This window comes from Toxotes jaculatrix, chromosome 1 (assembly GCF_017976425.1).
Source record: "Toxotes jaculatrix isolate fToxJac2 chromosome 1, fToxJac2.pri, whole genome shotgun sequence".
Classification (NCBI taxonomy): domain Eukaryota; kingdom Metazoa; phylum Chordata; class Actinopteri; family Toxotidae; genus Toxotes; species Toxotes jaculatrix.
In genome coordinates this window covers 22,077,199-22,104,298 of record NC_054394.1, presented here as the reverse complement: position 1 = coordinate 22,104,298, position 27,100 = coordinate 22,077,199, and the positions used below count along the sequence as shown (strand labels likewise).

At 38.5% G+C, this 27,100-nt stretch overlaps 1 protein-coding gene across 1 annotated transcript in view; it reads right to left on the bottom strand.

Moving 5' to 3' along the window:
• Positions 1-3,443: 3,443 nt before the first annotated feature.
• The window catches only part of gpc6a (glypican 6a), a 120,536-nt gene continuing 96,879 nt past the window's right edge, over positions 3,444-27,100 (bottom strand). Inside the window, exons 7-9 of the mRNA XM_041036320.1 lie at positions 7,265-7,395; positions 5,251-5,426; positions 3,444-3,719 (exon numbers count right to left, since the gene is read on the bottom strand). Of these exons, the coding sequence (XP_040892254.1) occupies positions 3,496-3,719; positions 5,251-5,426; positions 7,265-7,395 (531 nt within the window). The 3' untranslated portion in view covers positions 3,444-3,495. The remainder of the gene's footprint in view (positions 3,720-5,250; positions 5,427-7,264; positions 7,396-27,100) is intronic.

Here is a 27,100-nt window from a genome sequence, read left to right as displayed (position 1 = left end):
TATAAAGCTACCATGATTACGGCAGATTGCATATGAGCAGTCCAAAATATCCAAGACAAAAGTGCGATAGAGTGTAACTCATGTAACTACCACATAAACAGCTGAGTAAACACTATTTTAGATATTGAGAGGTGGGTAAACCAGTTTTTATGTATGTTTAGTTTCCACTGCACCCCTGATTCTGTCATACAGGCACTGACCTAGAAAAGGCTCAACAGGCTTCCTCAGTCACCCCTGCAGTTTGTGCTGAAATTTGCACATACTTTTTTGGCCAATCAGAATGCATTCACCAACCCACATCTTAAAAATGTTCATTGCATTCTAATATAGCATCCACTTTCCAACAGTGAAAGAAACAGCAACAGGAATGATGAGATAAATTCGATGATGGCTTCCTCTTTCCCCGTGCTCCAGTATCACTGTGGTGATCCCATGTATGCATGGTTCAGGGCCTGCACCACTCCATCTATTCTTTTTAGCTCTTTCCTGCCCTCGACTAATGACACTGACCTAGAGGTGGAAAGAGAGGAGGTCTCCCAGTCTTCCACTGGTGACCCTTTCTTTGTGGATTATATTCTTGGTGGTCATCACTAAACGCTGCTGTCTGGCTTTAACGATGAGTATGTGTTTTCTTTGTTCCTTCCTAAGGTCTTCTTGGCTTTTTCCTCGCTACCGTGTGTTGTTTGGATGATTTCTTTATCATTTTATTACTGCTGACCTGGTGTCTGTAGTCCTCCTCACCAGCAACAGAGCGGCAGCTCTGATGCTCACTGATATTTTGATAGTGATGTTTGTCAGGTTTTGTTTCTACTAGCCCTTCTCTAGTCAAGTTTTCATCCAAACACAGTGCAAATTTTAACTTAATTTCCACACAATCAAAAGCAAAAGAAAATGCAAATTACTTCACGTTTCCACCTGCAACATTAGAAGCACAATGAGATAATGAAATTAAAAGAGTGACAGTGGAAAACGATCTAGAAAATGTTAATGAAATATAGCATCATCATCTTAGATTTAGTCTGCTGCCTTTTTCTTCTATACACCAACTTTTCACCTCTGCTAGTGTTTTTTGTGGTTTTCCAACATTTCCACTTATGTTTTTTATGTGCTTGTTTTTCATATTCAAATTGAACATACGCCAAAAAAACAGGTGGATGGAACCAACTCGTCTGTCTGTCCCTGCACTGTTTTACTAACTGGACAGTTTGATGTTGGTCCATGTTATATGGTTCCGTTGCACTCCGCAATTAAGGTTTACCCATCAGTGATTTAATTTTATCATGCTGGTTTGGTGGGAGGCTGCTGTTCAGTCACCTTCTCCTTAAGCGGTTTCCACAGGGAGTGAGGTGACAGAAGTCAGTTGTTCTGCAGTGGGATTCCTGTGGTGCTTGGGGTCTCTGGTGTGAGCCATATGCGCCCACTGAAAGAGAGATTTCCCTTGTGATGCTGTCTGTGAAGACAACCCTGATGCAGCCACAAACTTTGGTAATGCAGATATAAGTTAACGCTAGTTGTTTGCTTATTTGAGGAGACTACAGAAGCACCATAGTTCACCTGTACCTGTCATTTGTGCCATCAGATATTTTTTCAGGTATTGGAGAGAGGGTGCTTTTTTTTATATGCCAGTGACAGAGAGAGCGGAAAGTTGTGTCCTATGCTAAGATTCTCACATCAGCTGGTAATTTGTTATTTCAATGGGCTGTGGTTAAGGTCCCTGTTGACACAAGAGATTTGCTTATTGGCTATGTGAAAGTATTTCAGGAGCATTTCAGGTCCTTATGAGCTGATAGGTTTGGATGCTCCACACACACTCCAGCATGGGGGTGGCTGCCTCAAAGGCCCTCTTTCATGTAACAGTGAACATTTGCCCCTTTGGTTTGTTTCAGCAGTATGCCTGCAACATTTCTGGAACCTGCCTTTTCTGTGTGACCAAAGGTCATTGCCATTGTGTTGTGTTGGTGGAGTGCAAACTATTGGCTTTGCTCCCTAAGCCTCTAGAGCCTGTTAGAGGTCAAAACCTGTAGGAGATAAAATGAAGGTTATGAATAGCAAGACTAGTTCGAAGAGCACAGTCGGAGCCCTCTAACCTTGGCACCCTGCTTCTTTTCCAGTTGCTCATTTTGTCCCGTAAGAACACATGACCACTTATACAACCTGTAGCCTGTAGGGTCTGTTCTCACTGGCCAAACAAGAACATGCAAATTTCAGTATGGTGCTTGACAAGGTGCGAGTAGAGAAAACCTGCAGAGCCTGTCAGAGGGCTGAAAGTGACCTCACAGGACCAGGGTTACCTCCCATAAATGGAATAAAAACAAGGAATGAAAAACTTAGAAAATAAATCATAATCTTAAATAATTAAAGCAGGACAGCCAAGAAAATGAATGAAAATTTCATTAGCATATACTTTATATTACTAATATACTCTGAGTCCTCTGAGAAATAAAAGGGAATTGTTTAGGTGCATCTTAAATACCCAAGCAGAAGAGTGGTCAGGTAACTGAACATTGTTAGCAGGCATTTGTAGCATAATGGCTTACTGTTGTTGCTAAAACTTTTTTTTTTCATTTTACGGAGATAAAATAACTCGTAAAAACAAATAATAATACATTTATAAAAATGTAGCTATTAACTAAACCAGTAAGATTACATTACAGTACATTCTAGCGAAATACATACTGTAACTGTTTTTAAGTACAATACACTTAGTTAAATGATCTGAAAATATAGATCTTCTTTCTCTATGGGGTGAATGTTTCCTGTAGCTTTATAAACTTATGAAGCCAACAAAAATAATCTGTGCAAAGTAGTTCTCTTAGTGCAGCACATTAGCACTTTCTTAGAGATAATCAAATGTGCGACTATAAAGTGGCTATAAGAACTGCTGCTTCCTGAAGCTGCACTGATATGACCAAACGGGAAACCAGGTGAACTGCTAGCACTGTACGATCCTGTACCTACCAATCCAAAACTGTGTAGCCTGCGTAAAAAAACAAAAAAACAAAAACAAAACAAAAACAAAAAATGTTTTTGTCAGTTAACATCATTTCCACGCATGCACACAGTAAGACTTTCTCTTTTTGTCTGAGGGGGAGAAGACTAATAGGATAAAACGGGTGTCTCATTTTCACAACTTCATCATACAAAGAAAAAGAAAAATTGATTCCCCTTTATCTGAAAAATCATTGACAGAGCCATCTCAAGATGGTGTCACTTTCTAAAAGAGAAGCATGTTTTCAAAATCCACTTTAGAATAACGAGAAAACACCACATTTTCTTTTTTTCAGAGATGTGAAAGCTGGTTCAGTGATGGCACCGAGCATTCTTTGGGGGACGAGCAGGATGCAGCACTGCACTCACTTCCTACCATACAGTAAGCCATTCTCGACAGGTTTCCAGGAGGTTCTACATGTCCAGTGAGGGAACAGCAGTAGAACTTGCTGTTAAACATACTGTATGTAACAGTATAAAAGTCAGTGATCCGGCCGCACTCATGTATTATCTCCATTGAGTCTGCATTGCCCAAAGTGGGAGTGTGAGGGCAGCCATCACCAGCAGTAGGGAGGGTCCACGGGAAAGTGACTTGCCTGCGGCTGCTGCTGCAGCGCGTTCATCACTCCTGTCAGCTCCAATTACAGGAGCCTCTGTTCCAACAAAAACAAACTCTGTTGTGCAGCCGTCTGTGCAGCCGCTGCCACTGCCAGAACTACTGCCCTCATCACCTGCAGCAAAAAAAATCACATAAATTAAAATTTACATAAAAATATTGTTTGGTCTATGGCAATGGAGGGGTAAGAACATAGAATCAGGCCCTGGCCTCTCCAAAGTGGTGCAGCAAAGGTTACCCATTCATTCTGGTGATACAGGTGATGGTAGAATTTGGTAACTCACTCTGCTGATTTGAAGCTTTTTATTAAGTTCAATTCAAAGATTCACAGTCACTGACTATCTAAATACATTTAAGTGCATACATGAGAAAGAGATCACATCCCCTTGATAACGTTGTTAGGTTTGGTGCTGATTCCAACTGTCTTCAGTTCAGTAGTAGGTTTAGTCTGTTGCTGGTTCAGCCTGTTCGATTCAGTTTTGTACAAATCTAGGTCAAACACTGTTTGTAAGGTTAATAACTCATCAGCAAACAATTTGCAACAGAGTAATCACATCATTATTGTTTCTGTGGCTTTTGTGTTCTTTTAATAAACTTTTAACAAGGAAGGAGGCAGCAATCTTTTCTCTGTGCAGGAGTCAGAGTAAGATTGCTGTCTACCTTTGTCCAGGGTATAGTGCAGACCTAAAAACAGAGAGGGAAATAATGTTTTATGATGGTCCAAAACCTTGTAGTGAAATCTTCACTCTCTTTTGAAAGGTATGTTGAGAAACTATGCTGAGAGTACAGACTTTCTGGATTGTACATGCACCAAGCATCTCCCTAGTCGCACAGCTACTGTACTTAGTGAACAACTGTTGCTGGTGAGCTAACTGCTGACACGCTTGCCAGCTGAGAACATGCAAACACCAGTCAGAACTATAGCTCTAATAACACTAGTTTTTTGTCAGTTAGCAAGCAAGCTACCTTAGTCACTAATGGGATAATAAGTCTTTTCTGGAGAAGTTTATAAATCGACAGAGAAAGATAGCAGTGTTTTCAAAAGGCTCATCTACCATCTAACAAGGATGTTCCGCTAACAGAGAGCATGACTGTGTGAACCTGCAGCAATCCTATGCACCAATTTCAGTAGCTTCAGCACTGAGTATCTGATGTTTAACCACTCCTAACAGGAAAACAAATGTGACAGCAACTAACATGGAGCTGAGGTACAAAATTTAGTGGCAGTAGTCATGCAGCCACACACTTTATTTGTTGCTCAGAGAGTCTCCCATCTTGTCAGCTCAAGAGGATCCAGAAACCCAGACAGGAAGAATGGTTTCTGTCATAGCATCATTTGAGATGTACATCATTGTTTGTCACCATACCTACAGCTATTTATTCTCCTAATAATGTCAGTCTTGCCTCAGTGCAACACTGATGCATTCTGTGAAGCTGCATGATGAGTTACTACATGAATGACACCTGAGATCTTATTTTGGTAGTAGCAGTTTATATTTCTGCTGCTTAAATATTCTTCTTTCTTGTGTGTGTGGTCCAAAACAAACACAGAAATCAACAGAGAACCTTTTCTCTTTGTCCTTTATATTTACTATCATCTTTTCTCTCCCCAAGGTTCCAAAGACCAGAGAAACTGGAGAACTTACTGGAGTCCTGGAAATAGATGTCATTTCCATTGTAGGCGTTCTTTAGCTTGTTGGTCATGACACGAAGAGCCATGATCTGCTGCCGAATCAGTGTGTCAGGTCTGGTGATATCCACATCCACCTCTGGGTTGTTTACTTGATTGGTTAAGCCCTCCTTCACCACCTCAGGGAAATATCTGGAAAGATCACAGACCAAAAACCTTAACTTAACTCCTGGTTGACAAAGCTGTGGTATCTTCTGTTTCAAGGATATGTTCACATGTTTACCAGTATGTCTTTAAACAGTACTCACATACCCATATAAATGTTGAGATAGTGGCTGTAATTTTTTCTCTATACTGGCCATAAAGAGATCCTTTTTAGATAGTGGACAAAATTTACAGGTGTCAATCTGTGAAAAAATGTATTGTTAAGTTCATCCAAAGCTAATATGTTGAAGCTGATGTGAGACTTCAACAGTCTAGCCAAATCAAATGGGAACCTGTCATACTACTAAAGTATTCCATAGTTTAAATGAGAACATGAAAAAAAATGTTTTTTTTTTTCAAGTCTGTATATGATTTCTCTATAGCTTACCTTTCAATAACTGTGAAATAAAAGTAGTGCAGTCTCTTATGTGCTACAGAACCTTTAAATTAAGCTATCAAGTGACACTGAATCAGAGGCAATCTACTGTATGGAGGCTGACAGAGCTAAACATATTGCAAACAGGAAAAAGAAGCAAATGAAGAAACATTTTCATTAGTCTGACAACACACACTGCATTTTTGACAAAAATACCTGCAAATTAATAAAACATGTTTTTTATGCTGCATATCAGGGAAAAACTGGTGAATATGTCCCTCCATTTGCTTGTGTTTTATCTATTTGTAGTGTTTCTTTTAAAAAGCAGCATTTATGTTGTCGAAGTAGTGAAGAAGTTCCCTTCATTTATTTGTGTGGTGTCTACTTGGATTTGTTATCTTAAATTGCTGTGTGTTGAGATCTCTCTGCCAAACCAAAGCAATCTAATCAAATTACAAACTTTACAGAGCTGATACAGTTGTTGTTATTTGACAGTGCAGTTGCAGTGTCAGCCATTGTGTCCACCTCATGCAGCCATTGTGTCCACCTCATTCAAGTGTGTTTGACCAGGATTTGCATCCCTGCTTTCTCCACAGCACCACACATAGATAATCTCTTAAAAATGTGGAACATGTGAGAATATCTCATCATCTTCTGTGACAAGCTGACAACTCAAAAATAGACCAACTGAAATTATACAGAATTATAAGTGCTAATCTTTCTAATGACGGCTGCTTAAATCTGACAAAACAGGTGTGTAATCAGGCTTAATAGTCTATTTCATGTTTGGAATATTTAATTACTGTTGTAATTGCTGTCTTGTTTATATTTATACACTTGCGTATGTGTGTTATGTCACTATTTAACCATTAAGCATGTATTTAATTCACTTAGTTTTATACAAAACAAAGTGTGCATAGTTTGTGTTTAAGTAACAGGAGAATCCAGAGATTTTACAACCCACTCTTACCAGGGTCTGACTGTTACTGACGTTTTATTATCTCTGGGCAATCAATTTACCTACCAGATTTAGAGTGATGCTTAAAAATGGTACTGGCACAAAAAAGAGAATTAACATGTCTTTTATTGCACCATCTGGTGATTTTGTTACTTGGAGAGGACCAAAGTGATGGGGTGATATATTTTCTTGGCCAGCATCTCTGGTTTACTGTCAGAGAAAACAACTTACTGTCCAATCTACTGTACGGCTCGGCGATACTCTACACGCTGCAGTGGTGATAAGAGGTGCTGGAAACTCCACAGTCCTCTGGGTATTAGAGCCTCAGGGCTTATATAGAAGTTCTCCATATAAGCACTAACCATTGTACTTACAGAGAGAGTGTTAATCTGGGAACACAGCGCGGTTATTTTAATCCCTGGCAGGCAAAATGTGATAACTGTAGAGCAGGGTGACTTTGCTGTGGTAATAAAGAGTTGCAGAAGTCCTCACCTGCCCTTAGTGTGGCTGTTCCAGCACTGCTCCTCATCAGACTCTGTGAGCTTGCCCCTGGCACAGATGTCATCCGGCAGCTTGGACCAGAACCTCCTGGACTCCTTCAGCTTCTCTTTGATGTCAATCACCTGCCATAGGCCAAAACAGAGGACAGAAATATATTGAGCATTTTGCATTTTAATGGCCGAGAAGTGAATCGACTGTCAAGGTACACACAACAAACGTAATTCTCAGAAAGGATATTAAATTGATTCCAAAAAATGTAATATATAGACTGGAAAAATACAATCAATGAAAAAAAATTGAGACAGTTTTAATATTGGTTATAATTAGAAAGAAAGAAATATGCTAGTTTACATTAAAAAAGGAAAAATCTCTGTGATACATGCTCTAGAAACTTTAAAAAAGATAAAACAAACATGACTAAAAGAGATTCCAATTGTTACATCTCTAAAAAGGAGTGTGATACAATGTGATTTCAAACACTCATGTGGCAACAACAGTTTGAGCAGTTGCACAACCCCTTCTGTGCATGTATTCCATCAGGAGGGGTGGACTGGTGGAGTTCTTTTTCTTTCCATTTTGCTTCTTGTCCACTTCCACCCATATTGTGTTCATCTCTAATTCATACAAGACAGACTTTGGCTTTCGAAATTGATAGTTGGCAGAAGCGGTCACCCCCGACTGACTCCATCTGGACTCAGCAAGAAGTTTGACCGGGTGACTAGCAAACAGGCGGAAAAAAATAAGGAATGGAGGTTTGAGTGAGACTGTCTACCTCCCTCCTCTTGGTCCATCTCTCTCTCTCTCTCTCTCTCTCTCTCCAAACCGGGAAAACTAGTTTTGTTGTATACATGTTAAAACATAGTCAGTAACAAATGAAATGCATAATTAAAAATTAACTTGAAGTCACCTGTCAATAAGTACAGGCACTTATATGCATTCCCAAGTGAATTTCACACAGCAGCGACATGAGTCAATCGCACCAGCAAAACACTGGATAAAAGGGTAAAATTTTCATTTTGGTAAAAGCTTCCACATTCACCTTGGATAACATACACTATACAGCATGGATACCAATTCACCTAGAAGGCTGTCAGATAATGTTCATGATTTTTAAACTTAAAGGAATAGTTTAACATTTTGGAAATTTTGCTTATTTTCTTCCTCTCTTGCTAAGAGTTAGTTAGAAATTCAATACTATTATCCTAGCTTTTTACATGTGAAGCTAAAGAAAGAAACCAGTTATTTTTGCATTAAGACTGGTACTGGCAGATTTCTTTTTTTTTATCTTAGAACAGAGTCAAGCTAGCTGTTCCCCCTTCTTTCTTTGTGCTAGGATAAGCGAACTGGCTGTAGCTACAGGTTTACTGTGTAGACGTAAGAGCATAAGATCTTCTTGTCTACCAAGAAAGTATTTCCTAAAATGTTGGAGAAAAAAAATCTGCCAAGCCAAAGCAATTTTTGCTTTCTCTTTCTTAGATAAACTCAGCATGGAAGATTAGTACAGCTACACTAAAAAGTTTACAGAGAGTGAGAATAAGAACACAGGTGATCTTATGCTTAAAGGATCATAACAAATAGATCCAGAGATATTATATCTTGCATCGATGAAACAGAATTAAGCCACAAACTAAGCCCTGTATTAGACAGGTGGTGTACTCATTGTGAGAATGTGTGTGTTGAAATATATTTTGGCACAAAAGAACATTGTTTATGGGTCATGACCTTCTCTGTGAAATTCTATTGCTTTCAACGGCGTCGCAATTTTTTCTGTAAATTGTTTTGGAATGGAACCAATTTCAGCTGCTGAATTCTTCAAGGCTCTGAAAAGCATAGACTGCAAAATATCTGTCTCATACAATTTATACCCATATATTTCAAAAACAACATCTGATTGAATGCAAAGCCCAACGCCTCTATTCTTAATCTTTGTAATATTTCAGCTGAGTTGCCAAAGTACACAAATATGTACGTATTTTAGTTTAACTTCAGAGGTTAAGCCCTATGATATTTATACTGATTGCTCCATTTGGAAGCTACCTGCCTTGGCTAAAGTTTTTGAGCCACACTGTTGAAGCTAAGTTTTTTTTATGGGGTGCATTCAAAATTTAGATCTAGGCACAGTTCTGTGGTAGTCACTCAGCTGCAACAAAATGAAATCTCCAGAAATATCAAGCAAACACACAATTACACTTGTCTCATTCCTCCTTATTGCAACCCAGTTAATTAACTAGCAAAAAGTCACTGTCATGAATTACCCCAGGCCTCTATTGGTTGAAAGGATTTTTCTTGATGTACACAAGAGAAAATGTAGCTGACACTGTATCTGTATGATTTTCGAACCTGCCTTTGTGGCTATGTTTTTTTTTTTTTTTTTTTTTTTAAATAAGTACTTTCGTCAATAACATTATGAAGTATAAAAAAGATCTCAGACTGCTGCAGAGTTTTGCATCAGACTGCAACAAATTCTCACAGTCGACTTGACATCTACGAATAGATGTGTTTAACGCCTGCTCCACCTTTCTACTTTATAACACACAGCCAGGTACCTTTCCAGCAGTGATTTAGTCTGTCACATTAATAAGCTATTTACACATTCTCCTGCTATGTTTTGTTTGTATATTTTGCAAGATGTACTGCGCATTTCAAACAGTATGGGGATTAACAAATGTAATCATCTACACACCCTGTTAGCAATCAGGTTTAATATATTTTTCACCTGGTTAATGTTCTGGACATAGCTTTACACATGCAACCTATTAACAGATTTGCACATTTTGTCTACGCTGAAAATCAAGTGAGGCTTCTTCGAGATAACGGTGTTCCCCAAGGTTGCATTTAAGCACCTGTTTTATAAATCATTTTCATCAGTAATTTGGAATAGAATATCTAGAGCGAGGGTCACTCAAATGTATTGAAAAGACATACTTAGTTGTGCTGTTAGAGTATGTCTATTTTAATTGTGACATTTAGTTGATTGCAGCTGACCCCTCTGATTTCACACAGAGGAAAACAAAAGCAGTCTCTCATTTCTGACTGAAATCCGTGATTTTATCCACTGAAAAGGTGGATGTTGCTAATAAAATTTTTGCAGCTGTGGTTAGCTAGCTTGCTAATTTGTGACCAGGGTCAGAACACAACCCAGTAGCCTAAACCCTATCCTACCTGCCAGTCATCCTGGACTCTGAATCATGTGACAAACTGCTTCTGAAACTGTTTCACTGGATTTACATATTTTATTGGATTCATCCATCTGTACCCATTTCTTGGATTTAGTTTATTGGACTTCTTATCCTGGATTTGCTACATTAGTAATGTATCCGTTATAATCCTATAGTAGAATTATAATCCCATTGCTGTACGTTGTATTTTTTCTCACAGTTTCAACTTTATGTTCATATTTTGCATTTGCCAGTTTTCCCATCTACAGCTCCCAATGAGACACTTTAAATTTCTCTTTCAAAGGTTTTTTTTTTTCCTTATTTCCTAAGGTGGATTTTTTTTTATCCTGCTTTAATAGCAATGTTATGCTGGGTTGGGAACTGTTGTGAGCCTGGAAAGCAGATTGTCGATGTGATATTGGGCTAAACAAACAAACTTGACTACAAATATATTGAGGTTATTCTATCTTTAATGGATTAAAACCATACAGTATGTAGCTCCAAGTCATCTTTAGCTCTACTGGAACTGTCTACTGTAAAGCCATTGCCACTCGTGGACAACCTGCTCTCCCTCCTGAGCCACAGCCACTCAGTTAAAGTTCACCCTCCAGTTAAATCTGAAGCCCTCGTTACTCATTTAAAGTGCATGTGGACACCAGTAATGGCCAAAAAAAGAACACACATTTATAAGAGGACAAGCAAACACACATGTACACACACATATACACAACCCTCATCATGTCCTAGTTGCACTGGGGATTTTGGAGAGTGCATACAGTGAAGCCTCGGGTCTTAACAGGACATGAAAGGGCTTGTACCAACAGGATGCCACTGCAGGAGACTGCCCTCACATTTGATGTGGTAATCCTGTCATGGAGACACCAAAGCTGGTTAGGTTTAACACATGCTGGTGTAGCTTTGATTCATGATGGCCCACAGCACCCTGGCACTGACAACAAAATATGGGTCAGATCAGAACATGGTTGGTTATTTTACTTGAACTTTAAAATTTAACCACAGTAATATGAAATTGATGGTTCATTCTGACAACCGAGTGTGTGCAAGGAGGAATGTTTCAGGTGAACTGGAGGCAGGAAGGACAGATAACTCATATATAAACATGTAAGTAAATAAATCCATTTATGAATCATTTGGGAATCAATACTTGTCTACATGAAAGTACAATGCAGTGTCTTCCATCTGTATAACATATGTATGGTCCACATATACAATGTCAAGAGTTCAGAATGAGCATAGCCCATTCTACTACACAACTATAGCGGTAAACACTTGTTCATAAATAAATGCAAACACACTCATAAACACACGTAAGCACACACACGCACTGTGCTAAGGATGAAATTGTGAAGACAAAAATCTAACCATGAGTCTTTACATGAGCGCCCAAGGCAGTGTAGCTGACTCCAGTTCGAACAGTTACTGCTTTCACCACATCTCTGCTGCTGCAGCCGCAGGATTAGCTGCAGCTGAACCTTCAGTGTCTCTCATCGTCTCACTGCTAGCCCAGAGTGCATTGCCGTACTGCTTTACAGAAACCTCTAAATAACTGATAGTATCAAGTACAGGTTCACCGGTAGAAGACACTGAGAACAGTGATAGTTTTTTCTCAGTTGGACACATTATATATCTGTTTATTTTCAGATGTAACATTATATATTGCAATAATTGCATAAAGTGACAGCCTTCTATTCTCAAAATAAATAATCAACGCCAAAGCTAAAAACGATAAATTTACGTAAACTCTCAGGTCTCTACAGTTATGAGAAGTAAATGAGATGATGTTTGAACTACAACAAAGATGACAGAACAACCAGAGTGACATTTATGAGGCTGTGTCATCTGCTACAATGACTAATGACTAATCTGCAAAATAGATTTGATGTAAAAGGCTTACTGTTTTTACAGGCAATGTATTTATGGCAGGACTGCAACGTGTGTTGCGGAATCTTATACAGTGTTGTTTGTTGTCAGATTTGGTGGCTACCCAGCCAACATTATCCAAACACAATTTTTACACTCACAAATAACAAGCAAGTTTATTGCAAGATAAGGTAATTTATCTAAAAAGCTAGCTGCAGATTTTATGATTAGCCACCGGGCAAAAGTTTCCATGCCTACACTCACCTTTCAAGTCTAGAAAGTTTAGAGCACTGTTCGTCACTGTGCTGTATGTTGTTGCTCTACAAAGCAGCATAGAGAGGAGGGAGGATAATACTGACCTGTAATTCTTTCAGCCCACATGTGAGTGAGTGTTGTATTCAGATAATCTTAAAAATTCTGAGGATATCCTTTAAGAGTTTTCACTGGTAACAGTTTTCTGTTGAAGATATTTACTGAAAATGTGATTTGAGTGTTGATGCACCCATCTGAGCTAAAACTAAACTCAAAATCTCCTCAAAACCTGCAGGTTCAATAGCCAAACAAACAAACAAACAAACAAACAAACAACCAAATAACACAACAAAAACAAAAAAAAAACAACCCCCTCCTGCAGACTGCAGTTCTAATCTGTACCCTCCTTTCCTTTGTGTACTATCTGAATTTAAGATTTTATTCAAACAAATCTTTATCCCAAGCTGCCTCCTCCTGGGTTTGGTGAGTCTTGGAAGTGGTGTCAAGCGGTTGTTTATTTATCAGAGCATGTAGGGCACCCTCCAGCAATGCATGTTAATGTAGGTCCAGTCATTTTAATTAGGACTTTCACAGGTCATATCCACCTGCTTCATTTCTAACTAACAGCCACACAGTTGACTCTACATAACACTGATTGAACCTTATTAAACATGGAGACCGTTTTGCAAATTGGAAAGAACTGACTTTCCTAAATCCGGCTTCTCATTATAATCTCTTTTTTGATTGTTTAGTTAAGCTTTTGTCTTGGCATATCACAAGCGTTAACATATGAATGCTGATCAGTGCTATAACTATGTTCTCATGCATTCTGTCTTTCTTCAAACTGCTTTGTTGTCACTGTGAAGAGATGTCTACAGAGAGGAGCTAGAGCTCACTGAAGCAAGGATTAAACATTGTGATTGGCCCCTGCTTACGTCTCTGTTAACAGTAATTCTCTGCCCAAGAACACACATGGACCATTAACAAAGCCTATCTTAATCGATTTCACAAAAACGATGTGATCCACGATGACTCACTATGTTTGAGAGGAAAGCATTAATCGCAAAACCACAGCATGCACCAGCAGCTTGTCAGTCCTGTCAAATGACTCATACAACAAGTGCTCTCGGGAAGAATAAAAAATAATAAAAAAATTATAAAAAAAAAGAAAATGGCAACATTTCTTAAAACAAGCAAAAATAAAAACAGCAGATGGCCAAGTGGTGAAATAAAAACATTTACATTTTCGGTGAAACAAAAAACTAAAAACTACCTTTACTCCAAAGTCTATGGGCCCTAAAAGATAAAGCCCAGTGCCCTCTGATCTAAGTCTAGGCAGTGGAACAGAACAGGCCTTTCAAGATAATCTCCAGGTGTGTTCAGGCTCAGGTTGATTTAAAAGCCCAGAATGGTTTAAATACTAACAACAGAATTAAAATCAATACAGATTTTGAGAGGAAGCCAGCGTCAAAAGGCCAAAATGAAGATAATATATTATTTGTTTTTTTTTTTTCAAGAGAAAGAGAACACCGGGACATTTTTATCTGAGAAGGAATATGGATTTTATCTACTGGGATATAATGTTTCTATTCGTGGAATCACTGATAATCAGAGCTGATGGCCATTATGAGGTAGATGCTTTGGTGCTAACCACAGTGCTCAGGGGCTAAGTTTTCTAACTGGCTCATGCTATGACATGTCATAGACCGTCAAAGCGCATAGCTCCAGAGTGCAACCAAAAGACCTGTGTCTGTATGTATGTGTAGTGTTATTTTTATTTTTTTTACTCTGCCACTGATTGGCTCTGACCCTGATAGTGTTCTTTGCTGAATGTGGGTGTGGGTGTGGGTGTGTGTCTGTGTGTGTTGGGGGGGGGGGGGGGCACGTAAGATGAGAGACATCCCAACCTCAAAACACACCAGTAATTCAAAATGAGGAGAGCTACTGATTGTTGCTGTGGTGCCCGTTACACCTGTCCCTGGCTCCTGAAAGGCCCAGCCCAGAACCCAGACTCAAGTCAGACCCAGAGCCTACAACAACTACAAAATGGCCAAAATATATGCCTTTCACATAGAATGGCTTGTCCAATATCCTTGGCTCAGATATCCAACATTATGCATTGCATTTATTGCATAGCTGGGGACAGTGCTTTTGCTGTTAGAGCATCAACGTTCCAAACTGAAATGTTAAAAAAAGCACAATGTCTCCAAGAAAAACGTCCTGGGCAGTGACAGATGTGTGGCTGGGAAAGCAGCTCCACTCCCCACAGCGTTTCAGCACCAAGCAGCAGGAAACCGAAGCAGTGAGGAGTCAGAAATTATAACACCGTTTATAACACAAAATTTTGGGTGCACCTAAATGAAAATGTTAGGCACAGTGGTGCAACCAATGTTTAAAATTAAGTCAGAGTTCCTGACACAGTCAGATATCTAAGCACTCAGGAGTCTGCAACTCTCATCATTACATTGAGAATATTAAATATGTTTTGCAGTTAGATTTTCAGAGGTGAAGGCGAAGGAGAGGAGAGTCCAGCCCTAATGCTGTAATGTTGTGGAAGGACCAAGAGTGTCCAAGAGCTTCAATATTGGCTCTTTTTGTTTCACACAGATGAGATCAGTTATCACTACCAGATGTCGAGTTGTGCGGAGGAATGACTGACATGGGAAATAAAAATCTCCAGCCAATGAGTTCTTTTAAGGAGGCTGGGTTTCTGGCAGGATAAGAAGGTATCAGAGGAACAGTTACACAGTCTTCTTCAACTGCTGCCTCAATTTTTAATGCCACATCAAACCAAAGTGATGTAGCATTATAGGTGGTATAAGACAGTATTATTTTAACTGATGCCCATCCAAGGATTGAGATGAAATTTGTCTCCATTAAATGTATAAGCATTTCAGTGGCTGTTAAGTCAAGGTAGGCAGTGGCCATTTTCACAAGACAAGTTCAAGACAGCTTAACTCTCAAAACAGGCAAACAGGTTAATGCAATACTTTACTCCTTTTCCTGATCATGTCTACAGCTAATTACAAAATTAGTGGAGGTTCTGTAATCATAATAATAATGTCCCACACATCTGTTAATTCCAGCAGCAGGCAGTAGGTATAGTTAGTATGCAATTCACAAACTGTCCCCATGACAACAGCTTTGCCCAATAACCTTTATGATTTTTACAGCACAGTGTGTGTCTATGGGTGCGTGAGTTTACTTGTTATCCCTGTAATTGTATTACCAATATAGTCATAAACGGATTTGCACATAATACACCGTATTTTCTGTAGAACCTGGCCATAGGATCCTTAGACGCAGATCTTCACACATGCCGCTTCAGTGGTAGTACGGAAATAAAAAAAGTGATGAACCCATATCTTTGGAAAACAGGGGATCATCAGGGGATCTAATCATCACAGTCATTTTAGATGGGTATTTTTTACAAACTACAAATACAAAGACTCACTTGTCCATTCTCCAAATCTAGGACAAATCTAGGTGAGAGTTTATTTCAAATTTGCAATTTAGTGCTGGCCTGTGCCTGATCCAGCGTGTAAAAGGTCAGCAGTTATCAGCTGTAATCAGGCCTATGCACATGAATAGATTAGAAACATAAAACCCTCTAAAATGTGAGCAGAGAAAGACAGAAGAATAGAGCTGCCAGTATGGAAGAACTCCCACATCCATTTAGAGACACCAATAAGAGCCTGAGCACCTGCCTGTCAGACCTTTTAAAGGAAAATAGTGCCCTTTTACATAACCAACTGCATCTGTCAGCCTTGTCATTATCTCTCCTGTTCTGGCTGAACAGACAGTTCAGTTCAAACCCATATCCTCTTCAATTTCTCATCAATATCAATGAATATGTACACATACACAGCACCAGGGAACTACTGAGAGGATTTCTGATTTGAAATGTTCCTATTCACCTTTGCTCCTTTCCTTCAATTGCATAAACCTGTCCTGTCCTGTAAATAATATAATATAAATACACTGTGAAACATTACAAATTTTATGTTGTAAAACTGTAGGCGACTAAAATAGAACTCTTTTCAGTAATGTTGAAGAAGTAGTTTATTATTGATTAAATATAAAACCAATGACTCAGTATCTAAAAATAAAGTTTATACAGTCATAAACTTTACACCGCAAAGGAAAAAATCAATTCGAACAACATGTTGCTCCCATAAAGTATCATATTTTTTCCTTAAAACAGTTAAGTGATGCTGTGAGTGGGCTGAAGTGTTCACACTTGTTTCCAGTGAAGTTTTACTGAAGAATTTTCTGGCAACAAATGTAATGAGACAGACCTCTCATTTAATAACACAACAATATAACCTGATTCCAAAAATCCTGAGCTGGTTACTTTACATTGGAAACAAAAAATGTGTGAAAATATACCAATGCACTGGCAAACTTTTCATTTATTTTTATGAGTTGGACAGATTTTAAACATTTTAAATTGTCACATGGATTTTTTTTTGTGAAAGGCATTACATTTAATTCATTGTGATTCTTTGTGTGAAATTCATGCATGGATGAGATAAATTTGCACAGTGTTTGCAATGTTTTTTTAAATGTCCTGACAAAATATTTTACATTTTCCTGTATGCTAATATCAGCTAGAAGCTAAATCTTTGAGATGCCTGCTTCTATATTCCACTATATTTTGTTCTTGCTTAAAAATAAGCAATTAGTTAGCAATAGTTTGTTTATCTGAATGGATCTGTATTTGATCTATTTACCCCTTATGATGCAAAAACCATGCAATGAAAAAGCTGTTTGGAAAGTTTGGAAAAAAAGCACCTGCCCCTTTAAGCATCTGCTCGTTTAGAAGTCTTTGCACAGGCTCAAAGGATGTTGGTGGTGAGGGACTCCAAATCTGTAAATCATTTATTATTCAGGCAGAAAATCAAAGATGGATAACATAAGGGTCAACACTGTGATAACAACTTGATTAGGTCCCAGGATGAAATACACCCAAACGAAATACTCAGCATCATTTCTAGCACTTCATTACCAACACTCACCGTTTTAATGAATTACACACACACACACACACACACACACACACACACACACACACACACACACACACACACACACACACACACTTACCCTACAACCAATATTTATAACACTTTTATGAGGTCATTCCACTGTTGAGACAAAAAAACTTGTTCTGTTGTTCAGGGTATCTCTTCACTGATCCAATAGAAAACAACAGCTATAATTTACACGCAGAATGACAACATATCAGAAACAAATCTGACAAAGAGAAAATTGAACTTGGATCACCACACTTGTGAGAATATACTGCTTGTATATATATCTTCTTGATGAATGTGATTAAAAGTGAGAGCAATGTGCAAATCTTCCAAAAACAAACATGGTTGTTCTTCATTATATCTCCACAGAAGATGCTAGCGAAACCAAATACTCCTTTATCTTGGTCTGAAAGATTATTGCTACTTTCTTGTTGGGCAGAACTGATTTCATGTTAATATAAAACAGTAAAATTGGACCTTAAATGATAGGGATACTGAATAGTTTTAGTGCAGCACATCCATGTTAAACAAACCATGACCTGACTAATGTAAGCACAGATGGAAGTTTCATACACAGCTGGTTTTGTGTCCCATCCCAAGGGTAAACACACCATTTGGGGGGAAAAAAAACCTTTACAAACAGATGCTTCTCTGTAAGGTAGCATTACTAAAGCAGCTTTATAAATAAATTGGTTATAGTTTTGATAAATACAGCAAAGCATCAAAATTAATGCATGCACTAACATCTGGACACAGAAGTGATACAAAAATTAAAAACCTTAGAATTATTCAGCAGTGTTCAGCATAGGACACTGGAATCTATCCAAAAGTATACACCAATACTGAACCCTAAAGCCTTACATGCTAAAAAAAAAAAAAAAAAAAAATCTGTTCCACTCTTCTATAATTCATGGAATAAATGAGTTGAAATTATTTGAATGCTGGTTTCCCTTTGATTTTTCATTGAACTCTGGAGTCAGTAGTCGAATATGAGTTTTTGTGTTAGGCCATAAAATGACAGGTGAAATGTCCAGTGCATGGAACAAATTCAAATCCCTTCATCAGCACAAGAGTAATAAGACAGAATGGAAATGAAATGAATAATTTACCATGGATATGGCATGAGTATTGATTGACCTTGGGCTATTTATCAGCACAAAAACAACAGAAGTGAGCATAATTTGTTCATCTGGATTTCTTCTTTACTCTAGTGCCCAGCCCAACCATCACAGAGTGACACCACATGAGAAACAAGAATCCAGAATCCATACAGAATCCAAATGCACAACAGTGAGACAGAGTAGACCCATGCCATAAAAAGGCCATGAACCTGTTCTAGCATCAGTTTTGAAGCGGTCTGAGCACATTCAACAAAGTAAGCTTCAGTTATCTTGGCCCAAAACTTTATGGACCAAAACAGAAACATCACATAAATGGAGCAGATACTGTAGCACTGCTGGAGAGAATGGCTGTATTCACCAATCTTAACCAAAAATTAAAGTTAGCTAACCTTGATAAATATGCAAGGATAGACTGCAGGATCACTAAAAGTCCCCCAGTTTTTAGGTTACAGGGATACCAGCAGGAACTACTTAATGGTATCATGGATTGAACCAGTCTCTCTCTCTGCACTGGGAGATTTAAATAAAGCGTGGCTGAGGCATATTTTGAAAAAGCAGGAAATCTCCAAAGGGAAGCAGCACAAAATGGTCAGTTCCTTGTTATGCTCATTGCGGCTGGGTTTGCTTACTTTAGACACAATGGCCCAGCATTTTGTGATTTAGTGCTTTGAATAATGCGCTGAATAGGATTTCCTTGGACATACTGTGGTTTATTTCAGCTTGCCTGCCAAGCCATATAGATGAGTTTCGCTCACAAGGCTCTGCTGTGTCAAAGCAAGGTAAACACCTTCTACCTCCAGGCAGATGTACTAACCACACTGTGTCATGGGAAACGGTAGAAGGCTAAACAACCTGGTGATGAGCAGTGAGGCAGATTCCAGGGCATGCTGAGGCTTCCTGGCAGGGACTACTGAAAACCTGATCAGAGCGTAAAGCAGCCAGACTTGGTGGACCAGTTTGGGCCCCAAATTTAACTGGGAAATTACACAAAAACTTAAGATAATGTGATGCTCAGACTGTGTACAGGAGTCTGTAAGAATTGGTGTGAGTCAGGTAGAGTTGAACTTTCTTGAATTATTGTGGGGATTAAGTGAATGAATTATCTATGACAGAAGGTGTGTCCTTGTGTATCTCATGGACATAGCTGCAGGTTCAGTTTTTCTTTGAGGTCACTAGTTATGAATAATCTCAACAGGTTTATTGTTCATCATTAAATTTATGTGGAAACACAAAATCAGTTCATTCAAAGTGTAAACTACAGCAACCTGCTAACACCAACAGTTGAAATAGCCCCTGTTGCATTATCACATCTAGGTAGTGAGTTATGTTAAACAGTGTTGCACAGGTAGATGCACACTTCACAAGTTCAGGCTTATTTGTCTCAGATTTCTGAAATATGATGCAAAGGTCTAATGTTTGAGATGTTAAGGTGTGAAAGGTTGACATCACTGATACTCATAACACTTGAGAGGGTGAAACTGGATATCTGATAGAAAGTTTTTCTGGACCATCTCAGTCAGAAGCCTTTGAACAGTTTAGTTTGTCAATGTAAAATCATACAGCACTCTTGTAGTGTAGGATTTGTTCCCAAAAGAGTAAGCAGCAAAAGCCCAGAAGAACTTGCAAAGAAACCAGGCAGACAAGCTTGAAACTACCAAACAACAAAACATCACCATGGTTTTGTAATTTACAAACACATTTCACTGCAGTGTGAACCCATATCCCAAAGCAGCTGTCCACAGACTGAAAAGAATATTTAATCTGGAAAGTACAGACATTTTTAGGCAATAGCGTTCAAAAGAGGAGACTATGAAGCCAAAGAGGCACGACATAAAAGTCTAACTTCACAAGATGTAAAAGAGCAAACTACCACAAATTAACAGTGAGAAAATAAAACAGGTGGGGGAAGGTATGAATGTCATGATGAGGAAAGTGATGAAGCTGCCTTTAAACACTGAGGAGTTACAAGGTGGACACATCGATCTGTTGTGTCTGTCCAGGTATTAATCCTAATTCATTTTCAGAGACAGGACTCTGTTGAGCGAGCAAGGCTGATTACACATCAGTCTCTGTCAGATTCCCATCTCTTTTGACAGCCAAAATTACCTCTGGATGGACAGACTCATCGCCCTCTATTAAGCCATGGAGGTGAATATTGAGACAGTTCACACCATCCCACAGTGATATGCATCAAATGAAGATTTAGAACAGATCATAGGTTTTCCAGCTCAACTATTAATTGAACATACACTGGACATTGCATGAATAAATCCTGAACAGCAGGTTCACGCCCTTCCGTCGCCACCAAAACAACACTGTAAAACCAACTCGTTCACAGGAAATTCCTGTCTGGTTTCTGACAGTATGGTTGTGTGGTTGCTTCCCTTACATACACAGTACTACAGCAATGAAGCTGAACTGGGTCACAACATCAATCTCTGGCTCTAACTTCTCTCAGTCCAAAGCCAGGAACTTCACACTTCCATCTGAAACCATTGGGGACGTCTTGATCTATAATAATAATAATAGTCAAAGTACACCCACAGCAGTTACTGTGCAGACAAAAATAGTATATAGAGCATGAAAAAATAGTTGAAATTGATTGATTTAGTGGAAGGTATAGTGATACAAACTGTAACAACATAGCCTGTCTTAACCACAGGTATCATACAAGTTCTCTACTCGCACAGCCTGTACTCCTGTACTCATCCATTGTCCAGCAGCCATGGTCATTTTATTTAAAAATGTAGTCAAGTTCTGACACCACTAAGTATCTTTGTCAGCTCAATGTAGTATAGAGTTTAGAAACCTCAACAGCACTTACATGCTGTGGTTGCTACTGCTGCTAAAACATTAGCTCAGCATGCCCAGTATACTGAATTAGCATGCCAGTGCCATTACCATTGGTCTGGTCTTAACATTGGTTCTTTTTTTGCCTGCTGATCTGCACAGAAATTGAAGCCATTAAAGAGAAAAAAAAAACTGTAGAGAACAGATTTGCAGTACATGCCAGAATTTCATTAGAGCTGTAACTGGATCCATTTTATAGCATGACTCATGGATTTAACAAATTTGGCTGTGTTACCATTGGTCATAATTGGCAATTGTGTCTGCAAGTGCACTGGGCGGAGTGATTTCTCAGTGACTGATTACTCTGGCAGGAAGAAACTTTCATATGGGAATAGTGATTTCTGCTCTAATTCAGAATCTGAAGGATGCTCATCCCTGCATTTCTGTTCATACATTCAAATTCAATGTTTCCTTAAATCTCAACAAAAACCTTTAGTCCTCTCAGTACAGTGAGGCTAACAAATGCACACTAAAGTATACATATGTGGTGCCTATCAACAGCGGATTACTGTGATTGATTGAAGAAATAAAGCACACTTTTTCCTTCCTGAGAAAAATGGTTGTTGCCAGATCGTTTCCTGGCCCTGGCACTCTGCTAAAACAACGTGAAATGGAGCGTGGAGAAAGGCCTGGCCACTGCTAATGACTGATTTACTTTCTTTCCAACTGCATCCCCATTTCAACTGTGCTCAACAACAAACAACCCATTAGAGAGGCTCAAAATATTTAGAAATTGGTCAAATAAATCAATAATGGAATCCCCTGGGGACATCCATCACATTTTTTTTCTGCAAGCATTTGTGTGATAGAGAAAATGACAGTAACATCCTGTCAGCCATGTTAGTTTAAGCTAACAGAGAACAAAGTCAGTTCTGTCAGAATTGTGTCATGAGACATCTGCTCATCACTAGCACAATAAATGAAGAGCACAATTGTTGTTGTACCCCAAGATATGGACTTCTTCTCATCTCTCCCAGAATATAAATGTGACTGCTGAACACATGGTGGAGAATATGCTCAAATACTATACTGTATACTCAACATTGTTCGTTGTTGGTGCCAGCAACTTATTACGACCCAGTTATGTTTTATTGGCGACATGTAGCAGTTGTGTGACACAGGATCAGTCTTTTGAGCAAAAGCCCCAAAATGACATGTTTACATTTGTGACAAAGCCCTCCAGTGGCTGTGGTAATTATTAAGGGAGCAAAGGAGGAAGTCAGGTCATATTGTTACAGAGTAACAAAGTCCTCCTCTTTGGGAGGAGGTCAGGGTAGATGTATAGGCCAACAAAACTTTTGTGGTATTTCTGTTTTGGGTGATAGAAAATTGTAACTCAGCACTGTCTGAGAAAATGGATAACACTGGCCTTTGTGCAGTCATCCGCTACCTCGGTCTCAAGGGCTTATCAACCAAGGAGGTCCTTTGCCGGATTTGACCTCATTTGGCACCCTCATACTAGTACGTCTTCCCCAAGATGAAGAAGGACCTCAGTGTTTGCTATTTTGACAGTGATGATAACGTTACTGCTGCTGTGGACCACTTTCTTGAGGTCCAAGAGGGCAACTTCTACAAAGAAGGGATCCATGTGCTCCATGACTGCTGGAATAAGTGTGAAAATGTAGGAGGGGACAGTGCTGAAAAATAAATGTGATAGATTTTCTAAAACTGACCCCTTCTACCTTAGGTAACAAACTTCAATCCCTCATACTTCAGGAGGCACTTCTATTGGTTGTATAAGAGGATAGTGACAAGTATATGCTTAACATCTTACTTTATAGTGTTAGCATGTAAGAGCATAAAAATGCTCTTACATAGGTCAGCTACAGGACTCTTTACAATAAACCCACCAAGACAGACCTCATTCAGCTTTAACTGGTTAAGCAGTGAGCTGGAAAAGGAAGTGGATTTAACAGTATGTAAACACTTATCTAATTCAGTTCTGATCTGAGATGCAGATGACAGACTGCTGATACATCAGCACAAATCATCCGAAAACAGAACAAGACTCAGGCATGCTACAGATGGATTTAAGAGGAAAACACTGTTGATTGAATGTATAAAGAGTAATGATGACTTGGAGCTTTACAGTCATTCATAAGCCTCAATGCCCAGTGGTAATCTCAGTCATATTTACCAGACCTTGGTCATTTTTTATCTAAGCCTCAAGCCATTCAATGCTTGTTATCAAACTATCTGATCTGAGACAAATCCCACTACTGAACTGCACCTTTTGACCTTTTCTTCTCTCACAGACTGTGTGTGGAAGTGGGCCCCAGTCACTGATTATGCAATTATCTGCTGCCTTAGTGAATCACACCCTAATCATATGCATGAGTGTGAGAGTAAATTGAACAAAAGACACAGATTTTGCTCTGTAATTTTGCATGCATAAATCTCGGCTTCTTTGTTCAAAGTTTAAAGAACCAAATAAGTATTATTATTACACCATATGCATGTAGTACAGTCACAGTAGGAGCACCCTACTGTACCAAGCATTTCACTACATGTGTCCATAAAAGTGTACATGTATACAACTGTGTATGTATGTAATAAATAAATATGCTGAACAGACAGTGATCATCTTGTTACTTATTCTGATAGGTTGTAAACAGTGTTTTGCAATTTGTGTTATTATAGTATTAAACAATTTATGCTGCAGTTATGCCAAAAGTGACTGCTGATGGCTGCAGAAGACTGAATCATAATTAAATTTCCAGACATTGTCAAGATGTCATCAAAAATGATAAAAAGATGATTAAAATTGTCAGAAACTCCGATCAACGAAATCCTTCATTTTCTCAGTTTGAATAATTGTCAGTGGATAGGTTGAGAGAATTTGTGTTAGCCTTCTTACAAATGTGGAAGGAATCCAAAACATTCAAACACATCAAGACAGCATGCTCTGGCCACAGCTGGTGCACAAAATAATCTTAGCAAGAACTGGGAAAAAGGCAAGGAAACACACTGTGTTTTTTGTCAACACAGGGTCAACACGCTAACATATACCACTCACACCTATGGGCAAATTATTGAAAGTCTTCAGTTAAAATGAGCTAATGAGCTACATGTCTTTGAATGGTGGGAAAAAAAACTGAAGGAAACCCAAAGAGAAACTACAAAATTCAAACAGGAGGAACAATGGCAGAGGCTTAAACTCACAACCTTCTTGTTTTAAGGCAAACAGTTCCAACCACTGAACCATCACGCTGTCAATCTAATTTTTTTTTTTTTTAGATAAAATAAGAAACTGAAAAAGTTATAAATATCGACCCCAGCGGCTTATAGTTCAGTTGGAGGCCAGAGAGAAATCCAGATAATTCAGCCAAAGTAAATAAACAGCAATGCCACAAACAAGCAATCAATATCAACTCTGAATAATGTAAAGAAGTGAAGCTTTATGGGCAGGTTGATTAAAACACCACAAGACAGATGACATGATGAAAGTAAGAGGAGGCATGGAAGGCTTACACTGTGTTGCATTGTCCTCCAGACAACCCTCTGGGAGAAGCAGAGAAATGAAGAAGAAAGAGATTTAATTGGACATCGGAGAAATAGCGAGACTGAGAGAGAACAGGAGCAAAAGAATGTCGTTAGTAGTTAGTGAAGCAAAAAGTTAAATGATAAATGATGCTGCTGAAATATTCCATCCACCAGCTTCATCTCACTGTAAGATTTCGAACTTCAAACCACTTTATTCACAATGAATTCTGTAATGTGAAATCGGTTTAAAATCTGCTGCTTTCAAATTTGATCAATGCAAAGATCAGGACCTGCATACAAACAGTAGCGTTACAGGGAGAATTAGTTTGGAGTGCTCTAATAACAGTCATTATTTTAGTCAATGCAGTAAACTCAGCTTGGCAAAATATAAATAATCACTTAATACTTTTCTGTCTATCACAGATATATTTCAGTGTGAACCTAACCTCCTTCATAAATTTACACAAGGGAATGCAGATGCAGAATAAGAAGAGCGAGATGTGATCAAGTAAGAAATCGTACCCTGTGCGACCCAACTCACTTTTCTTAGAAAAATTTTTCTCATCTTTTACGAGAAGTTGCCCCTAGAGCATGTAAAGATGAATTATTAGAGATACTCAAACCTGTGGAGTTTCTCTTTTGCCTCATAGTAATTTTTTCCTTTCGCATCCTTTTTGATGTGTATGTTATGAAGCAAAGAGGAAGGTTTGGTTTGATTTTTCAAACAAGGCCTGTATGTAAAGACATGTTGAATTCAAGAATAGCATTTTAAAGGATCTGGCTTTGCATTACACTGAATGTGTTTATTTCTTACAATTACAGCCAGAATTTTGGGAGTACAGACTACTTATAACGACAGACACGGTATACTCTGCAGCCTTTAATCTACTTCTCTGCTCCTGCATATTTTCCATTTTAATCCTGTCAAACAACTTATACAGCAGAGGATTATCCACTGTACCTTTTATTTAAAAGGACAAGATTTTATTTATTAAATGGATTTCCCAATTGTCCAAGGATTACATAAAGACGCATTTGTTAAATGTATTGGCCAATGGACAAATTGACAACATAAAGAAAAATATGTCCATACTGTTGCCATTCCACTGAAATGTCTTTCAGTGTAATCTATTCAAAACATTAATGTCCTCCAACATAACATATTCATTAAAGGGAAATACTCTATAAAGACAACACTGTGTATTTTTATTAGGAATAATTAACAGTGCAAACTGTAACACTACATGTCATGGTGTATGTAACTCACTATCCCTGCTTATTCACAGACGTTTGCTTTCATTTCCAATCCTTCTTTTAACAAACTCAAACCTATAATAAAAACTACTTCTACCACTACTACTACTACTACCACTACTACTACTAATAATAATAATAATAATAATATTAACAATAATAATTGAGCACAACTGGAGACATCACAGCAGCATGCATTTTAAAGCAAAGGGGGGAAAGTTGAAGGCTCGAGGGGCCTGGTATAACCTCTTGTCAATTTGAGGGCTCCTGTATTGCTCTGTGCTGGAGCCTGACTTATACAACGTGTTTCAGTGACATGGGGTGGCGCAATACCTCTTTTTATAGCCACAATTAATGTCTTAGGATTTTTCATCATCCTCAGGTTCAGTGGGTGAATGCTGAATTAGTTTTACACTCTTCAAGACAGTCTCTCAACAAAATACAAGTTGTGGAACAGATCATTTTCTAAGAATACACTCTGTTCTAATGGTTTCCAAGTAATAATACACACTACATCCCAAATAATATGTTTGAGGAGGTTTTATGTTTTTTAACTCTGGGTACTGCAGTGGTGGAAGACACACAACACCTGAGCTCTATATGGACTACATAAGCTTGGATTTACCATGACATTTTTCCTGGAATCTTTGAGGGCCTCATTTTTTTTCTGGCCTTTGGACTTGAGCCCTGGTAAGTCGACCTTAAGCTCAGCATGCAGCCACCAGGTCGGCCTCCACCAATCATATTAAAAAAATTCTCAGTGCACTTCTCTATAGAATATCAGCTGAGTTG